At 39.3% G+C, this 20,878-nt stretch overlaps 1 protein-coding gene across 13 annotated transcripts in view; it reads right to left on the bottom strand.

The window, feature by feature from the left end:
* The window catches only part of TASP1 (taspase 1), a 395,076-nt gene that overhangs the window by 176,972 nt on the left and 197,226 nt on the right, over nt 1-20,878 (bottom strand). For 11 of the 13 annotated variants that reach the window (XR_308663.3, XM_021078004.1, XM_021078002.1 and 8 more), the window contains one exon: nt 4,927-5,000. Coding sequence is in view for 10 of the 13 variants with exons in the window: in XM_021078004.1 (XP_020933663.1) it covers nt 4,927-5,000 (74 nt within the window). In the remaining 3 variants the exon portion in view is untranslated. Of the gene's footprint in view, nt 1-2,842; nt 5,001-20,878 lie in introns of those variants that run through there. The other 2 variants (XR_001302035.2, XR_002340057.1) reach the window with 1 other exon arrangement.

The raw sequence follows: 20,878 nt of genomic DNA on the forward strand, positions 1-20,878 counted from the left end.
TTCTAGCATATTCAGCCTTTTGTATAATTTTTTAAATCTACGACTTTATAGTCTATCCAACTCATTCTCATTATTGGGAGTAGGAGCAACAGTCTCTTGTGACTTTCTTCATCCTAATTGGAAGTGGAAGTCTTTTTCTCACTTTTTTTGGTAACACTTTCTTGTGTACCTTATGTTTTATATTAAGTCTTCCTCCTATGGCTTTTCTTGAGAAGCAAGTTATGCCTAGCAAAAAGCTCTCAGAAATCTCATCTGTGCTTATGGAGATTCTTTTCAAAGCCCCAGAAACCATCTTCATAGAAACAAAACATGTTAGATACTACATTTGGGGTTGCAAAAATCTTACCAAAAACTGAGCAGCAACATAGATGCTTATTAATCTGGAATGCAGAATTTAGAATTGTGCAAATTACAAGCAAGTATTTAGGGAGGAAGGCCCGTAAGATATACAATATCCACAACATATGAAGGACTTAACCTGGGCCCACTCATCTGCATTCAAACAGGTAAGACTGATCACACTGAGTCACACAGTACACAAGGATGGAGCGGAATCCAGGCTCCAAACTGCTGGTGTTGCACCCATTCCAATACTTAATCATTTCAACTGCAAGACCCCAAAGAACTAATTAAATGTGCCATGATATCCAAGGGTGATATTTAAACCATTTTTTATTTGAAAATTACAGAATATTTCAAGAAACACCCATACATCCTTTATCCAGGTTCAACCATTGCTAGTATTTTGCTCCATTTGCTTTGTAATATGCTATCTATCTATCCCTATCCATCCACTGACCCATCCACATAATATTATTTTCTGAATCATGGGAAGATATTGTATAATTACAGCCCTTTACCCCTAAATACTTCAGTTTATATTTCATAAGAGTAAGAGTATTTCCCTACATACCAGAGTACTTTTTTTTTTTTTTTTTTTTTCCTTTTTTAGGACCAAACCTGCAGCATACAGAAGTTCCTGAGCCAGGGGTCAAATTGGAGCTGCAGCTGTTGGCCTATGCCACAGCCACAGCCACACCAGGTCTGAGCCACATCTTCAACCTATGCTGCAGCTTTCAGCAATGCTGGATCTTTAACCCACTGAGAGAGGCCAGAGATCAAACTCGCATACTCATGGATACTACACAGGTTCCTAACCTGCTGAGCCACAATGGGAACTCCCCCACAGTATGGGTTTTAACAAATAGATTTTAAAATGATATAACATTTTCTACTATCTATGTCTGAATTTTGTAAACTTACCTAAAAATACATTTTTAATATTTTTCTCCTCCCATATAGGATCCAGCCTACGATAACTTAGTGCCTAGACTAGTTGTCATGACTCTTTATACTGTTTAAACTGAAACATTTCCTTAGCCCTTGTCTTTTATGACATGGACATTTTTGAAGAACCTAGTCCTTTTTTTCTTTCTTCCTAGAATGTTCTTCATTTTAGATTTGTCTGATGTTTTCTCATGATTAGATTCAGGTTATGCACCTCCAGATGGGACACTGCAAAAGTGATGCTGTGTCTTTCTCAGGTTATCACATCCAAAGGCACATGTTGTCCATCTGCCCCTGGCTGGTGACATTAATTTTGATCACACAGTCAAGTTGTGGGCTGGTTTCTCCATTACATACATATTATTTTTCCCTGCAACTAATAAGAAATCTGTGGGGAAACACCTTAAAACCATAAAATAGCCTGCTCCTCCTCAAGGATGAATTTTTATAACAGTATTTTCACTATGATATAAAAAATGACCTCTACATAGTAAAAGAAAACTAGGTTTCATTTATTATACTTGAAAAAGTTCCATGCCAATTTTAACATCTGTTTTTATTACAGTAGTCCATGCACACTGGGTGTTTATTAAAAACTGTTCATTAACTGTCTGCTATCGTGGGTAGAATACCAGAAATCTGATTTTTAAATCCAATTGGTATCAATGCCCTAATTTCGGTTCAATAAAAAGAAATCTCTTTAACTTATGCTACAGAAGGGGTTTAGAAATTAAATTAAGGTATATAACTGCAAGAACATTCTATTTTAAAAAGAAAGAAACTTATAAAAGCATCTACCTCTATTTATTCAAATTATATGTGGATTCTGGTTATAACAATATTAGTTATTATCCAGGCTTTTCTAAGCAGTATGATTTTGAGGTGACCTTTAATTCAAGGTCTTAACTTGGATTAAACACAGCTTATAAAAAATGCTCAAATCGCCAGGTGGTTTTAGTTTCTGAGTTTGGTAACAAGCAGAAAGAAGGCAATTTTTGGAAAGCAAGGCAAATTAAAATCAAATAGAAACTTCTCAGGAATAGGTGTTTTGGTTTTTCTTTTGTCTTTTCTAGGGCCGCACCCGTGGCATATGGGGGTTCCCAGACTAGAGGTCTAATCAGAGCTGTAGCCGCCGGCCTATGCCATAGCCACAGCAAGGCCAGATCCTTAACCCAACTGAGCAAGGCCAGGATCGAACCTGCAATCTCATGGTTCCTAGTCGGATTCATTAATCACTGAGCCACAATGGAAATTCCAGGAATAGCTTTTAACTTAGGGAAAAAAATGTTGTTGTTTTCAGTTTTTAAAGACAGCTCCTTTCTCATTTCGCTACCATGGTTTGCAACATCCTGTGAGAGTATGTTTCACAAACCAGTTATAGTGCGGAATGGAGATGCCACTAATTCAATAGTTCTTTCACAGAAATCAGGAGCAGGGGGGCGGGGGGGTAGACCAAAGGCTTACCCTCTTAAAAAAGAATATGAACTTTGCTCTTGTCCCCCTTTCCTCTTTTGAGATCAACTTCTTGTTTATAACTTTGTCACACTTGCAGTACAATAAAGTCCCAGGCTTTACGACGAAAGTGATTTTTTTTTTCTTTTCTTTTCTTTTTTTTTTTTTCTGATCAACAGAATTCAGCAACCAAGGCTTTAGTGTTGCGGGATTTTTGTGTTTGGTTGGTTTCTTGGTTTTGGAGGGAAGGCATTTATAGCCACAGGCTCAAAGAAGGAAGAAAGGGAGAGGGATTAACTCTCTCTAAGGAAGGTCAAAAACATAATTTACAAGTGAGGCAAGAGGAGCAGCTGTATCTGTTGGCCCATCACTACCACCAGCTGGAGAATTTACCAGCAATATGAAAACTACGTCCACCAGATGTCAAGCGATGCAACTGGAAGCCAAATATCTTTGGGCTCAATGCAGGAATCTCTACTCTCTTTACTCCCATATTTCATGTTAAATAGCAAGATGTCTTCCACGGGCCACCATCAGGGATAACAAGAACATGTCCATGCAAGGGACTTAATAACATGACTGAACCCATCAGATAGACTTCAGACTGGCTTCAGTACTAAAGTCCACCACCTCCATGTTTATTGGCTAAAAAGCAATTTTAGTTCCGATTCAACATGTAAGGGGTGAGTGAAACTTAAATGGTTGCAAGCCATTCTTGGGCAAGGATTCTTGTGGCTTTTCAGGCTTATTTCCTATATGAGAACCACTAGGCCATTGGGAAGAAAAGAATGTTTTGAAAATATTTATGTAAATAACCACTTTCCCACTCATTCTTCAAACCTGTGCTGTTTGTGCTGTTCAGTATGGTGGCCACTAGCTACATGTGGGTATTTAAACTAAGTAAAATTTAAAATTCTGTTCTTTAGCCATACCAGCCATATTTCAAGTGCTCAGCAGTTACCCAATAGGACAACACAATGTAAATATAAATATGAAACATTTCTATCAACCCAGAAAATTCTTTTCAATAGTGTTGCTCTAAATCCATAAATCGCCTTTTAAAATGAGCAATTATAATTCTCCTCTCTACTCTAAAACAAAGCAATCTTCATGCATTCTCTTATGAAATAAATCTACTGATACAGGGAGGGTGACACAAAGGTGGGGTCGACCTCAGGAATATTTTCACCAGTGTAGCTCTTGGACACTGTACTCACAAAGCCCTGTGATGCTACTGACTCCCTGGATAATATTCAGAGGCCTGCCTAGATGGATGCTATGTGGCAAATAAGCAAGAAGCAGTTCTTTCTTGCACGTAGCCCTTCATTTGCTAATGATTCCAACTCTATCAATTTATATCAGAAGTTTCCTTATTTGCATTTCCAAGTCTGTCAAATAAAATCATGTCCTTTAAAAAAGTAAAATAAAAGAGAGAGAGGCTGCCCAACTTCACAGCTTTGTAATTGAGGAACTTTAATGCCAAGTCAACATCACATGCCGCAGCTGTTTCTAAAAATTTTATGGACAAGAAGAACATGAGGCCAGTATAAAATAAACCCACGACTTATGTTTTTCACTCCCAGGCTCACCCCTCCTGAGTACAGGGAAACCAAGCAGCTCAAGGGGAGGGGTGTGAATGTTCTATGAGACTGCTATGACTCGCCGAGAGAGGGCGCTAAGGCGTGGGGCATAGACCTCTGACTCTGGCAGGAGGACGCGGTGCCAGAACACGCAGTCCTTGCAAGCACGCCAGGCACTTCTGCTCTCACACACGCAGCACGTGACTCGGGTACTCAGCTAACTGTGCCTCGGTTTCCTTCCGCTCTTCCAACAGTCCCTGCAAAGTCACCCAGCCCTAGCGGGCTGGCAGCGCCACGCCCACTCTCTTCCCAGCCCCCAGTTTCTTCTTTCCCATTTATTCACAATGCACCAAGAAGGACAAGATGGAAGAAGAAGAAGAAAAAAAAGGTTTTTCCTAATCTTTCCTAATCTCCCCTGCTCCATCATCAAAAGCAAAAAAGGATCTGCTATTTTTCTTTGGGATTCTTTATCAGATTCTCATAAAGATCACAGCGCTACTGCTCAAGAGAGGCTGAAAAAAATTCCATCGTGTCCACTTGGCCAGTTAAAGAGATTCAGGCAGTGGCTGCAAGGTTTTCAAGGTTATGCCCCCGTTTTTCCACTTACCTTGGCCTTCCCATCCTGGGCGGACATATATCCAACACACATGCTCTCCGTCGTGTGGCTCCACAGGAATTCCACTGCCATGGAAGAGAACACAAATAGGCACATTCAGATCACAGATGGAAAATAAATCTTTGCTTTTTAATAGAACAGTTAAAGATAGCTTTATATTTAACACACTCAGCTCCCTAGTTTCCATTCACTCCTTCATAAATGTCAAGATGATTTAGAACTCAAACTGTGTAATGCCATTTACTGTGAAATGAAAAATGTATTTCTTTCTTGTCAAAACTTATGATTATTACATGTAAAATAAATGCTCCTCTGTTTGAAACTTGTTACATTAAACACGCACATGCACGCACACACACTCATACATACAGTACACAATGACTTAGTCAATGTAATATTCCATAACGTAGTTCCTTGAAAACACACACACCAGGTCTGGGTTTTAATACCATTCTCCATGAAAAGGAACCAGGATTCCTTGGAGAAATGTTGATGCCAGGGCTGGGGCAGAGAAGATATAAAATGAATCTGGAGCATCTTTTTGTGCCAGAAAATAAGGAAGTGCTCAAAGAATGATGAGGGCTTATCAAAAGGACCCAGCCTGAAGGTACTCGCATTGGCCATCTCTGTGTCACTCTAAGTATCAAAATATAAGAATTATCACCACTGAACAAAATTAAAACCGAGCCCATACTAATGCAGATAAATAAAGGAATAAATAAACTGGGGGAGGAGAGAAAGCCCTTCCCTACAGCAGAATGCCAACTAATAAATACAGAAGAAATAACAGAATTAGAAAACCATCACACTTCCTAAAATTAGAAAAATTTGAAGACTCGCCAGCTATTTCCATAGTTTCAATGTCGTCTCTCCACAAAGTCTCATGAAATATAGAGGGGCAAAGTGTAAGTTCCTGAGGGAGGACCCAATGGACTTCACTTTAATCAAATGATGGAAGCTCACATCATCAATTAAGGGACAGATCAACACAACATGCCTACTGATAAGACCTCCTGAGACTCACCACCATTTCCGTGGTGTTCTTGTCAAAAATGCAGAACCAGAATTGCATGATGAAACACCACATAAACTGGATACAGGAAAACTACTGAATAACTGGCTTGAACTCTTCAAAAAATGTCAAAGTCAAAAACTACTAAGAGAATTGAGAAACTGTTTCCATTTAAGGGAGACAATGGAAACATATGACAACTGAAGGCAATGTGTCCTCCTGGAGTGGGGCCTGGACGGGGCAGGGGTGTTACAAGGGACATTACCAAGACAATTGATGGATCATGGAGTTAGACGGTAGTGTGGTATCAATATTACATTTATGATTTTGATAAATATGCTGTGATTATTTATTTATAATGATTTTTATTTTTTCCATTATAGCTGATTTACAGTGTTCTGTCAATTTTCTACTGTACAGCAAGGTGACCCAGTCACACATACATGTATACATTCTTTTTTCTCCCATTATCATGCTCTATCACAAGTGACCAGACATAGTTCCCAGGGCTATACAGCAGGATCCCATTGCTTATCCATTCCAAAGGCAATAGTTTGCATCTATTAACCCCAAATTCCCAGTCCCAGCCGCTCCCTCCCCCTCCCTCTTGGCCACCACAAGTCTGTTCTCCAAGTCCATGATTTTCTTTTATGTGAAAAGGTTCATTTGTGCCATATATTAGATTCCAGATATAAGTGAAATCACATGGTATTTGTCTTTCTCTTTCTGACTTACTTCACTTATAAAATAAATATACAAATTTATCCCATTGTTAGTATATAGAAATGCAACTGATTTCTGAATGTTAATCTTATATCCTACGACTTTGCTGAATTTGTTGATCAGTTTGAGTAGTTTTTGGGTTGAGTTCTTAGGGCTTTCTATATATAGTATCATGGCATCTGCATACAGTGACAATTTTACCTCTTCTCTTCCAATTTGGATACCTTTTATTTCTTTTGTTTGTCTGATTGCTGTGGCTAGGACTTCCAATACTAGTTGAATAAAAGTGGTGACAGTGGGCAACCTTGTCTTCTCCAGATTTTGGTAGGAAGGCTTTCAGCTTTTCTCCATTGAGTATTATATCTGCTGTGGGTTTGTGGTAAATGGCTTTTATTATATTAAGGTATGTTCCCTCTATACCCACTTTGGTAAGAATTTGATCATGAATGGATGTTGGACTGCTGTGATGATTTAGAAGAACAACCTTGTTCTTAAGAAATATGCACTGAGGTATTAGGAGTAAAGACACCTGACATCTCAAGTAGTTCAGAAAAAAATGTACATGTTTAAGTGTGTGTGTGTGTGTGTGTAAAGGGAAGTGGGACAAACAGAAGGAGAAAGTGAAGATAGAGAAACAAATAGGGGAAATGAAAACAATGAGTGAATCTGGATAACGAAACCATGGGTGTCCCTTGTACTCTTCTTGAAACGCCTCTGTAAGTTTGAAATTATATCTAAATTAAGATTCACACAAAGCTTTGTCAGTTTCAAAATTCTAAGTTTTTTTAAGGCATTTAAAAAGTTCTGATGCATCTCTCCACAAAAATTTCCAAAGTCCCCAGCTCAACCCCAAGCCCTCTGGGTCCTGGGCCATCCATCTGTTTATATCTCAGGCTAATGAAACCTGAAGACCAGCATGTGAGTTGACACACAAACTGAGAGCTTGGCGATCCCAGACTCTGAAGGTTTTGCCAGACACATGGGGAAGGAAGAAGCAGGAAGGGGCAAAACTGAGCTCCTCAGATCCGTGGCTCATTCCCTCATCATTAATTAATTGTCAAACTTACTAACCTGCTCAACAGACGCTCTGCTGAAGAGTGCAGGAACACAGCATCATGTAAGGAAGCAACTTCTCTTTGCCAGATGTTTTTTCTTCCTCACACATCTGCTTTGAACTTCAAAAATCCTGAAGTCCAGAGCAAGGTCTGGGATATTCCAAATTGCCTAACAGAGCAAAGGTGCTCAAGTCTTACTGAATTTCCCTAGAGGAGCAACTGTACAACTGTATTTAAATACAAAGTTAAGGCATTACTAACACAGTGACCCCTCCTTATTACCAAGTGTTAAGGGGGTAACTGCTTCAGGAATCAGCCAAGAAAAATACATGGAAATATAGTCAATCTAATCATGAAAGTGAAGGATAAAAACACTGCACATTGTTTTTCTAAGACAGAATTTTGATGATATTAAACTGCTTTATTCTCTCTAAAAATACAGCTTGTTCTAAGGAAATGTAACACGTACAAAACTGAGTCTTACAAAACAGGATAAATTGGGTGTACTGACTAATTACAATAAATGTTTTTCTATTGAAAGATTTTCAGTAAAGTTTCTAGGGAGTGAGTTTAGGGATTCTTAAAGAAAGTAACTCAGTGTCTAGAAATTCAGTTCAATCTTTTCACAAACAAAAAAGAGGTGCATTGTTCTGACACATTATTTTTTCTTTTTTTTCTTTTTTTTAAAGTTTTATTGAAGTATGGTTGATTTACAATGTGGTGATAATTTCTGCTGTACAACAAAGCAATTCAGTTAAACATATTCATAACATATATTGCTTTTTCAGACTCTTTTCCCATATAGATTATCAGAATATTGGGTAGAGTTCCCTGTGCTATAGAGCAGGTCCCTTGTTGGTCAGTCATTCCATAGACCACAGTGTGTATATACCAGTCCCAAATTCCCATTATTTTTAATACCAACAATTGAAATTAGTTACTAGTTTAGGCTAGCTTGAGAAACTTAGCAGAGATTGCCTACAATTTAAAGTATAAAATTATGGAGTTTCCGTCGTGGTGCAATGAAAACAAATTCAACTAGGAATCATGGAGCTTGCGGGTTCAATTCCTGGCCTCACTCAGTGGGTTAAGGATCTGGCATTGCTGTGAGCTGTGGTGTAGGTCACAGACCCGGCTCGGATCTGGCATTGTTATGGCTCTGGCGTAGGCTGGCGGCTTCAGCTCCAATTATACCCTTAGCCTGGGAACCTCCATATGCTGTGAGTACTGCCCTAAAAGGACAAAAGACTAAATAAATAAATAAAGTATAAAATTATAAAGTGCTTTTGAGAGTTCCCTGGTGGTTCAGTGGGTTAAGGATCTGGCATTGTCACTGCTGGGGTTCTGGTTACTGCCATGGCACAGATTTGATATCTGGCCTGGGAACCTCTGCATGCTGCAGACACAGCCAAAAATAAATAAATTAATTAATTAAATGCTTTTGAAAAGAAATCTTATTTCCTTTAGTGCATGTCTTAACTCAATAATTTAATAAAAAAAAATTTTTTTTTTTTTTTTGGTAAGGCTGCACCTGTGTCATAGGAAAGTTCCCAAGCTAGGGGTTGTAGCTGCCAGCCTACACCACAGCCACAGCCACAGCAACACCAGATCCAAGCTGTGTTTGCAACCTACATCACAGCTCACAGCAATGCAGGATCCTTAACCCATTGAGCAAGGCCAAGGATCAAGGCCGCATCCTCATGGATACTAGTCAAATTCGTTTCCGCTGCGAGATGATGGGAACTCCTTAATAAATTATTAATAATTAATTTTACAAATCATTTATTGGTGGAAGACTTCAAGGAGGAAAAATATTCCTTTTCTTATACTATCTTCCACCATGGTCTATCCCAAGAGACTGGAAGTAATTCCCTGTGCTGTACAGGAGGATTTCATTGCTTATTTATTCTAAATGTAATAGTTTGCATCTACTAATCACAAACTCCCACTGCTCTTCCCTTTGGCAACCACAAGTCTATCCTCTATGTCAGTGACAAACACAACTCTTAAATATCTCTTAAAGAAAGCTTTTGAAACTATAATAAGATCATACATTTGACTATATTAAAAATGTTCATAGTGTTATCCTTTGCCATGTGGAAGAAAAAAGTCAAGAGATGAGTGACAAATATTTCTCTGGGGGAAATATTTGCAGTTCACAGCATAAAAAAAGGACTGATTAGTATATAAAGATTTGCTACAAATCAATAAGGAAAAGATAAATACCCAAAGAGAATGCAAAAAGCATACAAGCAAGAAGGAATATGAATCACTCTAAAACATGAAAATATGTTTTCCACATTCCTCCCACTATGAGACATACAAATGACAACTTCAAGAGATCATTATTCAGCTATCACGTTCTCAGATACCAAAAAGTTGAAACAACATTATGTTAGCCAGGGGTGGAGAAAAGGGCATTCTCATACAATGACCATTTGGAAATACATTCTTGTAGTTGGTTGTGGTTGGAGTTTGGCCATTTGGAAATACATTCTTGTAGTTGGTTATGGTTATGTTCTATATTTTCACCAAGAACACTGAATTAGCAAATACTGAGCCACTGCTCCCAAGGGAAATACAGGGTTAGGTTCCTGTGAGCTTCTGGTCACAACATTTTCAATCAATAAATAACCTTATTTTATGTGTGTTTCTATTTAAACACATCTTCTTTAACACATATTTCTTACAAATCATTATATGCAGTATTTTTTATTAATAATACACTAGCCAAGAAGACTTTAACCTTTTCCTGACCTTGGATAACATACAGATGAATTTCTTTGGCTCTGAGTCTCACAACAGCACTCCTTAAGCTCTTTTTATCAGCTGTCATCTCAGTTTTGCTCTTTTCTACCTTTTTCCATGGCTTCATTATGCACCATACATGGTACCTTGGCAGTTTCTGGCACGGTCTCCACCACAGATTGGTGAATTTTCTCTTGGGTTTTTTGGATGTACAGTATTGGTATCATTGGTTCATTAACTTTGAACTCATGGCCAACAGCACTGTAATTCTTGCCTGAATGAAGTTTAGCCAACATGTATGTTTTCTCTACGAGACACCACAACTTCTTTGCACTTAGGAATTCTAGACAACACCTCACCACTTGCTTGGGGCCATTTAAAATAGTGAAATCATCAGCAAAAGGCACAAAAATGTAAACAATGCAGCAATAAACAGACCATAAAAAGGATGCTTGTTTACAGTATGAGGGCTGAGACAAGAAGGCAAAGCCTTGCCAAGTGCACCTCAGCTGTGCATGCCAAGTAACTCAAAAAAAATTTTCCCCACTCTGCCCATGCTCACAAATGATTGGGAAAGAATCAAGAGCACTGATCTTTTGACTACAAAAAAATCTCAGCAAGTTAAGAAAATTAACAAATACAAATCTGCAAATAATGAGGATTGGTTATTTATCAAAACGACATACCCTTTGACCTTAGCAATTTTGCTTTTAGGTATTTATTCTACAGATAGGCCTTTATATGTATGAAATACCATCTTTACATGGATATTCACTGAAGTAGTTTTAATTAGGAGGAAACTGGAAATAGCATGGTTGCCTTTTGGTGGGAGTATATATGAACAAATATGACACCCTATACAATGGAACTCTATGAAATAATTTAAAACAAACAGAAAGCTCTATATGGATGATATGGAACCATCCACACTAAGGGTGTTTCAAACGTTTTGCCATGAACCACAGCAAAACCAAACCAAAACAAAAAAGCCCTACACACTGCCACTTAGTAAATGCATTTCTTTATAAGTGAAATTTCATGAAGTAATACCCTTTACTTGAAATGAATTGGTCTACCCACCCCATGGGTTCTTTACAGTCTATGCACTACAATTAAAAGATTCTGCTTGTGACTCATTAAATTAGACTTCATTAATGTGACTTGCTACATTTGAAAAAACACTAATCTGAAAATATATAATTTTTCTAAAAGAAAAGGTAAAGTGAAGAAAGATAAATAAAGATGATGCCATTCTGTGAAAGAAAATAACCATGGATGACTATGTTCATAAATACATCAGCTCTCTCTGGAAGAATATTTTAGGAACCAGCAATAGCAGTTACCACAATAGAGGGAACTTGGTGATTAAGGGAGTTGAGAGGGGGGCAACTTATTTTTCACCATACATCCTCTCTAAAACTTTTGAATTTTATCCTGTTTTCATTTCATCCTATTTTTTTAAAAAAATGCAGCTAGAAATTTCAACTACCCTACTACTCTAATTTATCCTCAAAGAATTAATTTCTTCTCTGTTTAAATCTGAATTACTGAAATGTGATGTCATAAGATGTTACCACCTATTTTTAATTCCCCTTCATGAGAATACTCTTATGATGTGAAACTGATGTAATGCTTTCAAATTGTTTCATGTCTCATGACCACCTAAAACATGAACAAATCTTATGAAGGAACATGCTTAAATTTATATGGGCCACATATATTTAGGAAAAAACCTGCTATGTTCAAAGAATACTCAAAACAAATAAAACAAGGCAAATACTCACTGCCATTTGAAATTAAAAAAGGCCAAAATCATCCTACGTTTTAAAAATGAGAAAACATTTGTTTGTCTCAAGGGTAGAGCTTATCTCACAAAGATCTCTCAAAACTGTTTGTCTTGATTTATAATTAAAACCTAGTCCAGAACAGTACAAAGTTTGCTCAAATATAATTACCTAGAAGAAGAACTAAAATGTAAATCATACTCAGTGAAAGAGTATCTTTTTTTTTTTTTTTTTTTTTTAACAGCTGTTCCCACAGCAGAAGTCTCTGGGTTAGGGGTCAAATTGGAGCTGCAGCTGCAGCCTAAGCCACAGCCACCAGCCATGGCAATACTGGATCTAAACTACACCTGTGACCTACACCACAGTTTATGGCAACACCAGATTCTTAACCCACTGAGCAAGGCCAGGGATCAAACCCTCATCCTCACAGAGACAATGTTGGGTCCCTAACTCTCTGAGGCACAATGGGAACTCCAGAGTGGCATTTCTTACCATCAGTGATATCTAGAAGTCTATAGTTTATTCTTGATTTTAGGGGCTACATCTAAAAATTGTCTCATACACTAAAAATTGAAGTTTATGGTAACAATATAAAAAAATGATTCTTTTTTTGCCACAAAGTTTTCCATCTGAAATAAAGAATGCAAAGATTTGGGAATAGAATTCTAGCGATGATTATAATTCTTCTTACTTTTGTTCTCCTAAATTTCTCCATAATGGCCATGCTCCTTTGGTAGTGGCTGAAGCCTGTTTATACCTCAACTACTGACTTGAAAAAGGCTTTTGCTTTTTAGAAAGCCATAACCCAGGGACTGCGAGGCGACTGGAAATGCCTGGATCAAGAAAAGACCGCCGTCGAAAACATTAAGAACAACCCAAAGCCATGCTAAATCCCTGAGTGGGTTTCACCTGTGAAAGATGGACATGGCGATTTGGCAGGACTCTTCTCTACCACGTGACTTATCGACTCATCCCACTACACCAGCTCAATGTGAGAAAGGTTACCCCGACTGATCCTGATCCAGTACCAGAGGATGGAGGGGGTGGGGAAGTGCTGTACCTGTGCTCCACGATAAGTTAATGGCCTCACAGGGACATTTGGAATGGATTTGTACATAATCTTAGAGGCCAGTCTTTCTGGAAAGTTGTATTAAGTGCCTTGGAACAAGTGAATTCACCTCTGGGTATAATATCCAGGAGCAGTCCCCCTTCAGCCTAGGGTCATGAGACAGCCTTTAGCTCCATGCAAGGCTTGTCTCCTAGTGATGTTTATGTCACCGGCTTCACTAGTTAATAAACAGGGCTACAAGCTACCCCTTGCAGGATGTTCCCCCTCAGTTACCTCTTTCTCTTTCAGAATGAATTGTGTCATCCCATTGAAACAAAGTCAATCAAAGTTTCCTTGTCAGGGTTGTGATCAAGGTTTTTTCTGTTCAAACAGATTCTCTTTTCTGACCAGAAAGAAGCCCTCAGCCACCCTTTCTTTTGTTTAATGTTGTTCTCCAATTGTTGTTAACAACCCCCAGCTGCACTGGCTCCTGCACCCATTTAAAAACTCTCTGCCTGGCTTCACATCCCAGACTTTCCTGCAAGGAAAACAGAACTCTGAAATCAGAACCGTCTTGGGCTGGGAAGTTGCCAAGTCAGCTGCCGTTCCTTAGCTTGAGGTCAAATGGCTCACCCTGGGACATTGTGCACAGTGTTTAAGTTACTCCTTATTGAACAAAGATGAATTTTTTTTTTTTTTAAACTGGGAAGGAAGAGGAGCTGTAAATAGAACAATCTCTTATCTCTGGAGATCGCCCAGGGGGTTAGAGTCTTTATAACCCAATAGTGGGTTCATTCAAGGATGCTTTACCGTCCTGACATGGAATCCTTAAGATTCATATAATGCAACTCCCAACATGGCCACGAAGTAGCTTTGAGTTGGCTTGCCGCCCTGAAAAACTTTCACCACCGAATTGTCTTGGGAGCTATGGGGATAGGGTTCTATAGAACTCCACTTATGCTAAGCCAAGAAAGTAATTATTCTCTCTTTCCAAAGCTCACGCCATTTGTTCAAGACTAAAGAAAGATGCTGACTGAAAAAGGAAGAGAGGGATGTGGGTCAAATAGCAAAACAAGCCCCAAAGGAGATTTCATTTCTCTTCCTCTTTTACCATTTTATTGTATTAGAAACTGCTGGAAATAAGGGGCTAGTGGCTGAGATGTGGAAGTTCTCTGCTGAAAAGAAAAGCATTCAGGGAAACAAGTTATACTGAAAAATGATTTCATTTTTTCAACAAATATTTTTTGAGGAGTTATTTCATGTGAAGGTGATCTCTATTAATCTTTGAGCAGAGGAAAATTGACTATACATTTTGTCAAAATGTTTTTATGAGAATTTTAGAAGAACCAAAGTAAGAAGAATTATATCATCACTAGAATTCTATTCCTAAATCTTTGTATTCTTTATTTCAGATGGAAAACTTTGTGGCAAAAAAATAAATAAATAAATAAACAAAACCCCCAAAAAACTAAATGGTTAGATTACAGCTAGAATTTTACTTCTCATGATAGAGAAAAAAAAAAAATACAGATGAAAATCTATTTCCAATTCTTAAAAAGTGTACTAGATGATATTTAACAGAAAAAAAGTTCTGTTATAAAGCAAACAAAGCAAATTATAGCTATTTGTAGTCAACATCTTTGTGTTTTAAAAATGAAAACCAGTTCTGAAAAATATAAATCTCACGGCACTACCTCAATCAATGCAACTCAGTTGTTGAAAAGTTTCAGTGTCATGTCTGGCTTCTTCATGTTGCATCTAAGAATAAATTATTTAATTTGCTTCCTCCATCTGATCCTTCAGTAATAACCAAGCCTATCTCTTAAGACTACAGCGAGGATGTAACAACCCCAACCACTGCTGAGACACTAAAGAAATAAACTCCCAAACCTAAATGTCCATTGACAGAGGAATGGATTAAGAAGATGTGGTATATATACATGATAGAATACTATGCAGCCATAAAAAGAACAAAATAATGCCATTTGCAGCAAAATGGATGGAACTAGAGACCCTAATACTAAGTGAAGTTAAGTCAGAAAGAGAAAGACAAATACCATGTGATATCGCTTATATCTGGAATCTAATATATGGCACAAATAAACCTTTCCACAGAAAAGAAAATCATGGATTTGGAAAAAAAACTTGTGGTTGCCAAGGGGGCGGGGGAAGGAGTGGGATGGACTGGGAATATGGGGTTAATAGATGCAAATTATTGCATTTGGAATATATAAGCAGTGAGATCCTGCTGTATAGCACTGGGAACTATATCTAGTCACTTGTGATGAAGCATATAGGGAGGATAATGTAAAGAAAAGAATGTATATATGTACATGTGACTGGGTCACTTTGCTGTATGGTAGAAAATTGACAGAACACTGTAAACCAGCTATAATGGAAAAAATAAAAATCATTTTTAAAAAATGAGTAAATCAAAGAAATAAAAAGAAATAAACTTCTAGCCATGACACTGAACCTCTTACAGAACAGACTTTTAGTTATATCTTTAAGATATGGTATTACATCAGATAATGAATCATAAGTACTTCTTTTCCCGCTACCAGTCTAATAACTAATTTGCCTTCTCTTTTAGTGCTTTTTTTAAATGGTCATGTGAGCCCAGCAGAACAGCTAGTCATAAGTACTCATGGTGGCATGTGCCATGAAATGGGAATAAAGGATATTGTTGGGCCCCAAGAATGAAGCTCCTTTGAAGTGCATGTGTTTATGTGTGCTCACCAAATTTTTAACGCCAATAAAACCAAAAGGCGGTTTGGAATTTTAACTTACAGTAAAACAAACTTTTATCTTTTTCATGTTCCAGGAAGCATCAATGCAATCTAACATTTTTAAATTTTAAACCACAGCAAGTTTTCACAACAGTGACAAGAAGCACGCTTGATAAAGGACTTTGCCTCTTCTAAAGAGAGTGGGGAGAATGCCTCATTCAAGTTCTAATTGATAACTAAAGAAGAGTCGATTTGATAGAGCAAATCTAAAGTGATAAAGAAACTCTTATCCTTTCAGGTAATCCTGTGAGAAACTGGAAAAATTCTCATAGAAGGAATCCCCTGAGACACTATTTATATAAAGTTCAGACAGGCCCACATGGGCGCTTCAAAGATGTGGGTGACGGGCAATTTAATAAGCTGGGTGGTGGGTCCACAGGTGTTCTTTTTATTATTATCCTTTGTAACTTATAAATTTATTACCTTCTTTTGAACATACATGAGACATTCTGTAGTAAAGATGAAAAACCAGGGGAAAAAAGAGTAGCTGGACAAGTAGAATCAATAACATGAACAAAACATAATTATCAGCACCACGAACATACCCTTGGACAGCAGGGAGCCTGAAGTTATCCTCTGAGTGAGATGAGGGTAGTTGGAGGGGAAAGTAACAATTATCACGAGTCCTCGTTAGATGACCAGGCTACAGTGGAAGTGTGGGCCTTCAATCTGTTTAGGAAGAAGGACTCTGGCTTGGCTCAAAGGCCACTGGCTGAACACACAGACTTTTTACCCCTATGAACCCCCAAGCTTCCTATCTTGACTTGCCTAAGATTTCCCTGAAATACATGGAGTCTGTTTCTCATTGATTCTCATATGTACTGCTTCCTATTAACCACCTCCTAACCATAAGGCAGAAACCTCTGGAGTTCCCGTCGTGGCGCAGTGGTTAACGAATCCCACTAGGAACCATGAGGTTGCGGGTTCCGTCCCTGCCCTTGCTCAGTGGGTTAAGGATCCGGTGTTGCCATGAGCTGTGGTGTAGGTTGCAGACACGGCTCGGATCCTGCGTTGCTGTGGCTCTGGCGTAGGCCGGTGGCTACAGCTCCGATTCGACCCCTAGCCTGGGAACCTCCATATGCCGCAGGAGCGGCCCAAGAAATAGCAAAAAAGACAAAAAAAAAAAAAAAAAAGAAACCTCTGAACTGGACAAAGTCTGTCAGGCTCCCATCAGCAAAGTGAGGGCAAGCTACAAAGGGAAAAAGTACCCATAGAGTGAGATTGGCTGTTCATGCCATATATTTGCATATATTCTAATTACTTGTATTGACTCCTAAGCTTTTTGTTTTTTTTTTCTTTTTTTTTTTAGGGCCATGCCCTCAGCACATGGAGGTTCCCAGGCTAGGGATCGAATCAGAACTGTAGCCACCGGCCTACGCCACAGCCACAGCAATGTCAGACACCAGCCGCATCTGTAACCTACATCACAGCTCACAGCAAAGTTGGATCCTCAACCCACTGAGTGAGGACAGGGATCCAACCTATGTCCTCATGGATGCTAATGCTAGTCTGATTGGTTTCCTCTGCGCCACAGTGGGAACTCCGACTCCTAAGCTTAAAATGGAAAAGAACTAATGTCTTCCACTGGAATGCTTGATGTGCCTTTGTTTACACAATTATTAACCATACTATATACAGCAGCCTGAATAAAACACTCCTGTAGGAGCCTGGAAAGCACATGTAAATGTACTTTAGCAGGTAAAAATATATTGCTTTTTTTTTTTTTTTTCAAAGCGGAGAGAAAAATTAATTATTTTCAGCTGTTTCATTCCAGGGACAAGCATTTGCTTTGCATTACAGTGGTGATATGTAGGCTGGGCTATGCCAGCATCTCATGATCTGGGACGTGGGAGGTGGTAGGATGGGTATTGCAAACACATTCACATTTAAACTGTCCTTTTACAAGGCTGTTTGCAAAGGCTGTCTTCTGGGATCCAATTAAACTGTCTCCAAATCTTCTTGTTCCTGAACAGTTGTCATTATCCAACATTTCCAACCCATATTGTTTGTTTTTTAAGAGGATATTTCATGTGACACTTAATTTTTATGGAAGAATGGTCAATTTCTTTAAAAATTTCTGCTAAATAATCTGTAAAGAAATTCCATGTGGCAATTAATTCATCCAATAATTACTGGGAGCTTACAATGGAGTGTGGGTACAAAGCTGGTTATGACACAGTCCTTTCCGTCAAAAGGACACAGTCCTTCCTTCATTCTCAGAGACAGTGGAATCTTCTTTAAAAGATTTCAAACCTCTGTACCCTCCACGTGAGTCCCTGGAGCTCAAAAACTTGTAATCTACTCCTTTCAAATAACTGAGTTCAGAAGAAAAGGTTAAGGAGTGCTGGCCTGGCAGGAGAGGCAGACACGAAGACATGTATCTTAGGATGTCATGAGAACGTTACAAATGGATGGAAATGGCATGCTGCAAAAAGGGCATGAGGAAGGAACAAATTGCCTGGGTAAAGGGCCTCCAAGGAGATTCCTATCTTCCCTGGATCTTAAAGGAGGTTTTAAAGAGTTCAGGGCCTTCCAAGTATAGGTAATAATAGCACGTGAAAGTTACTGGGGAAAAAATAACCCTCTGGAAGAAAACCAAGCAATGTGGAGCTGTCAGAACTTGGGGCATTGGAGATAAGTGGAAGAAAAAGAGGACCAATCAGAAATGTTCCAGGGTCAGAGCAGGGGAGGGCTCTGCTATCTGTGCATTTCCCATCTATCCTCTAGGGAACTATCTAGCAGAGGTAGGGGTTTACATGCATGCATGTGTGCGTGTGTGTGTTTGTGTGCATATGTGTGTGTTCACTCTGAAGATTTAAAAGTAGGGAACATGAGAACCATTGTAGGAGATACATGTTTTGCTTTATTTTCACACACATAGAAAGTTATTCAACATTTAGCTTAAACATATGGTAAACTAATTACACATACTCCTGTGGCTCTTGTTTTGACCACCACACCTCTGATCCTGGGATGGGTGCCACTTACTCAGCCACGATTTGGTCAGGTTCTCATTTAGGCCCTTTCTGCTTCTCTCCTGACTCCCGTTGTTTCTGAGCCCATGGTCAGGTTCTCTGGACCACTAGAGATGTGTGATAGAGGGAAAGAAACTTGGGGCAATGTGCAGAGGGGAGATGGAAGTGGGTGGGGAGCCAAGAGTTTGTGGAGGCTTAGGAGACAATCTGGAAAAGAGTGATTAGAGCCTGCAAAGTAAGAGGGCCCTGATTCCATTGGTCTGAAAGGATCCCAAAGCAGAGAAGAGGACTCCACTGATGCAACCTAAAGTGTTGACAGCCTGGGCTACATAAAGATGCAAGAGAGCACCCAGATGTGTCATTGTATTTCTTTGGACAAACCAAAGAACCATTAGCAATGAGAGTATTTTGAAAGTTTATTAGGAGTTCCCACTGTGGCTCAGCAGAAACGAATTTGACTAGTATCCACGAAGATGCAGGTTCGATCCCTGGCCTTGATCAGTGGGTTAAGGATCCAGTGTTGCCATGAGCTATGGTGTAGGTTGCAAATGTGGCTGAGATTCCACATTGCTGGGGCTATGATGCAGACCAGCAGCCACAGCTCCGATTTGACCCTTGGCCTGGGAACCTTCATATGCCACAGCTGCAGCCCTAAAAAGACAAAAAAAAAAAAAAAAAAGAAAGAAAGAAAGAAAATAAGGTTTATTAGTTATCTTTTGCTGCATAAATATCCCTGAAAGAAATAAAGAAAGAAAATAAGGTTTATTAGTTATCTTTTGCTACATAAATATCCCTGAAATGTAGCAGTTTAAAACTACAAACATTTGAGGATATGGGATTAAGATGGCAGAACAGAAGGACTGGGTGGAGCTCAACCTCTCTCCTAAAAACAACAAAATTTACAACCAAATGCTGAGCAATCTAAAACCAAATGGACTGGAAACTTTCAAAAAGATATCCTACTCCAGAAGACAAAGAAGAGGCCACATCAAGAGGTAGGAGGGGCAATTACAAGATATAAGCAGCCCCATACTCCCAGGTAGGAAGCACCACAGACTGGAAAGTAACTGGTTCACAGAGACTCACTACATGAGTGAGAGTTCTGAGCCCCACATCAAACTCCCACATGTGGGCATCTGGCACTGGGAGAAAGAGCCCCCAGAGCATCTGGCTTTGAAGGCCAGTGGGGCTTGTGCGCAGGAGCTCCACGGGACTGGGGAAAACAGAGACCCCATTCTTAAAAGACACACACAGACTCTCATGTGCACTGGGTCCCAGGGCAAAGCAAAGTCTCCATGGGAACCTGGGTCAAATTTGACTGCAGTTCTTGGAGGACCTCCTGGGAAAAGAGGGGTGAATGTGGCTTGTTGTGGAGGAAGGATATTGGAAGCAAAGCTCTCGGGAATATTCAGCAGCCTGCCCTTCTCTGGAGGTGGCCATTTTGGGAAAACCTAGCCCCACCCATCAGCACTGAGAAGCCCCAGGAGAAACAACAATCCAGGTGAGATCACAGCCCCGCCCATCAGTAAACAGGCTGCCTAAAGACCCCCCAGGCACACAGCCCCCTCTAATCTCACCCAGAGACAAGGCCCCACTCACTAGAGGAATAGGAATCAGCTCCACCTACCAGTGAGCAGGCATCAGTCCCTCCCATCAGGAAGCCTACAGCAAGCCCCCATACCAACTTCAGCCACAAGGGGGGCAGACACCAGAAGTAAGAAAGGCTACAAACAACTCTACCATCTGTAAAAAGGTCACCACACCAAAAACCTATAAAAATGAAAAGACAGAGAACTATAACTCAGATGA

Source organism: Sus scrofa, chromosome 17, assembly GCF_000003025.6.
Source record: "Sus scrofa isolate TJ Tabasco breed Duroc chromosome 17, Sscrofa11.1, whole genome shotgun sequence".
Taxonomy (NCBI): Eukaryota; Metazoa; Chordata; class Mammalia; order Artiodactyla; family Suidae; genus Sus; species Sus scrofa.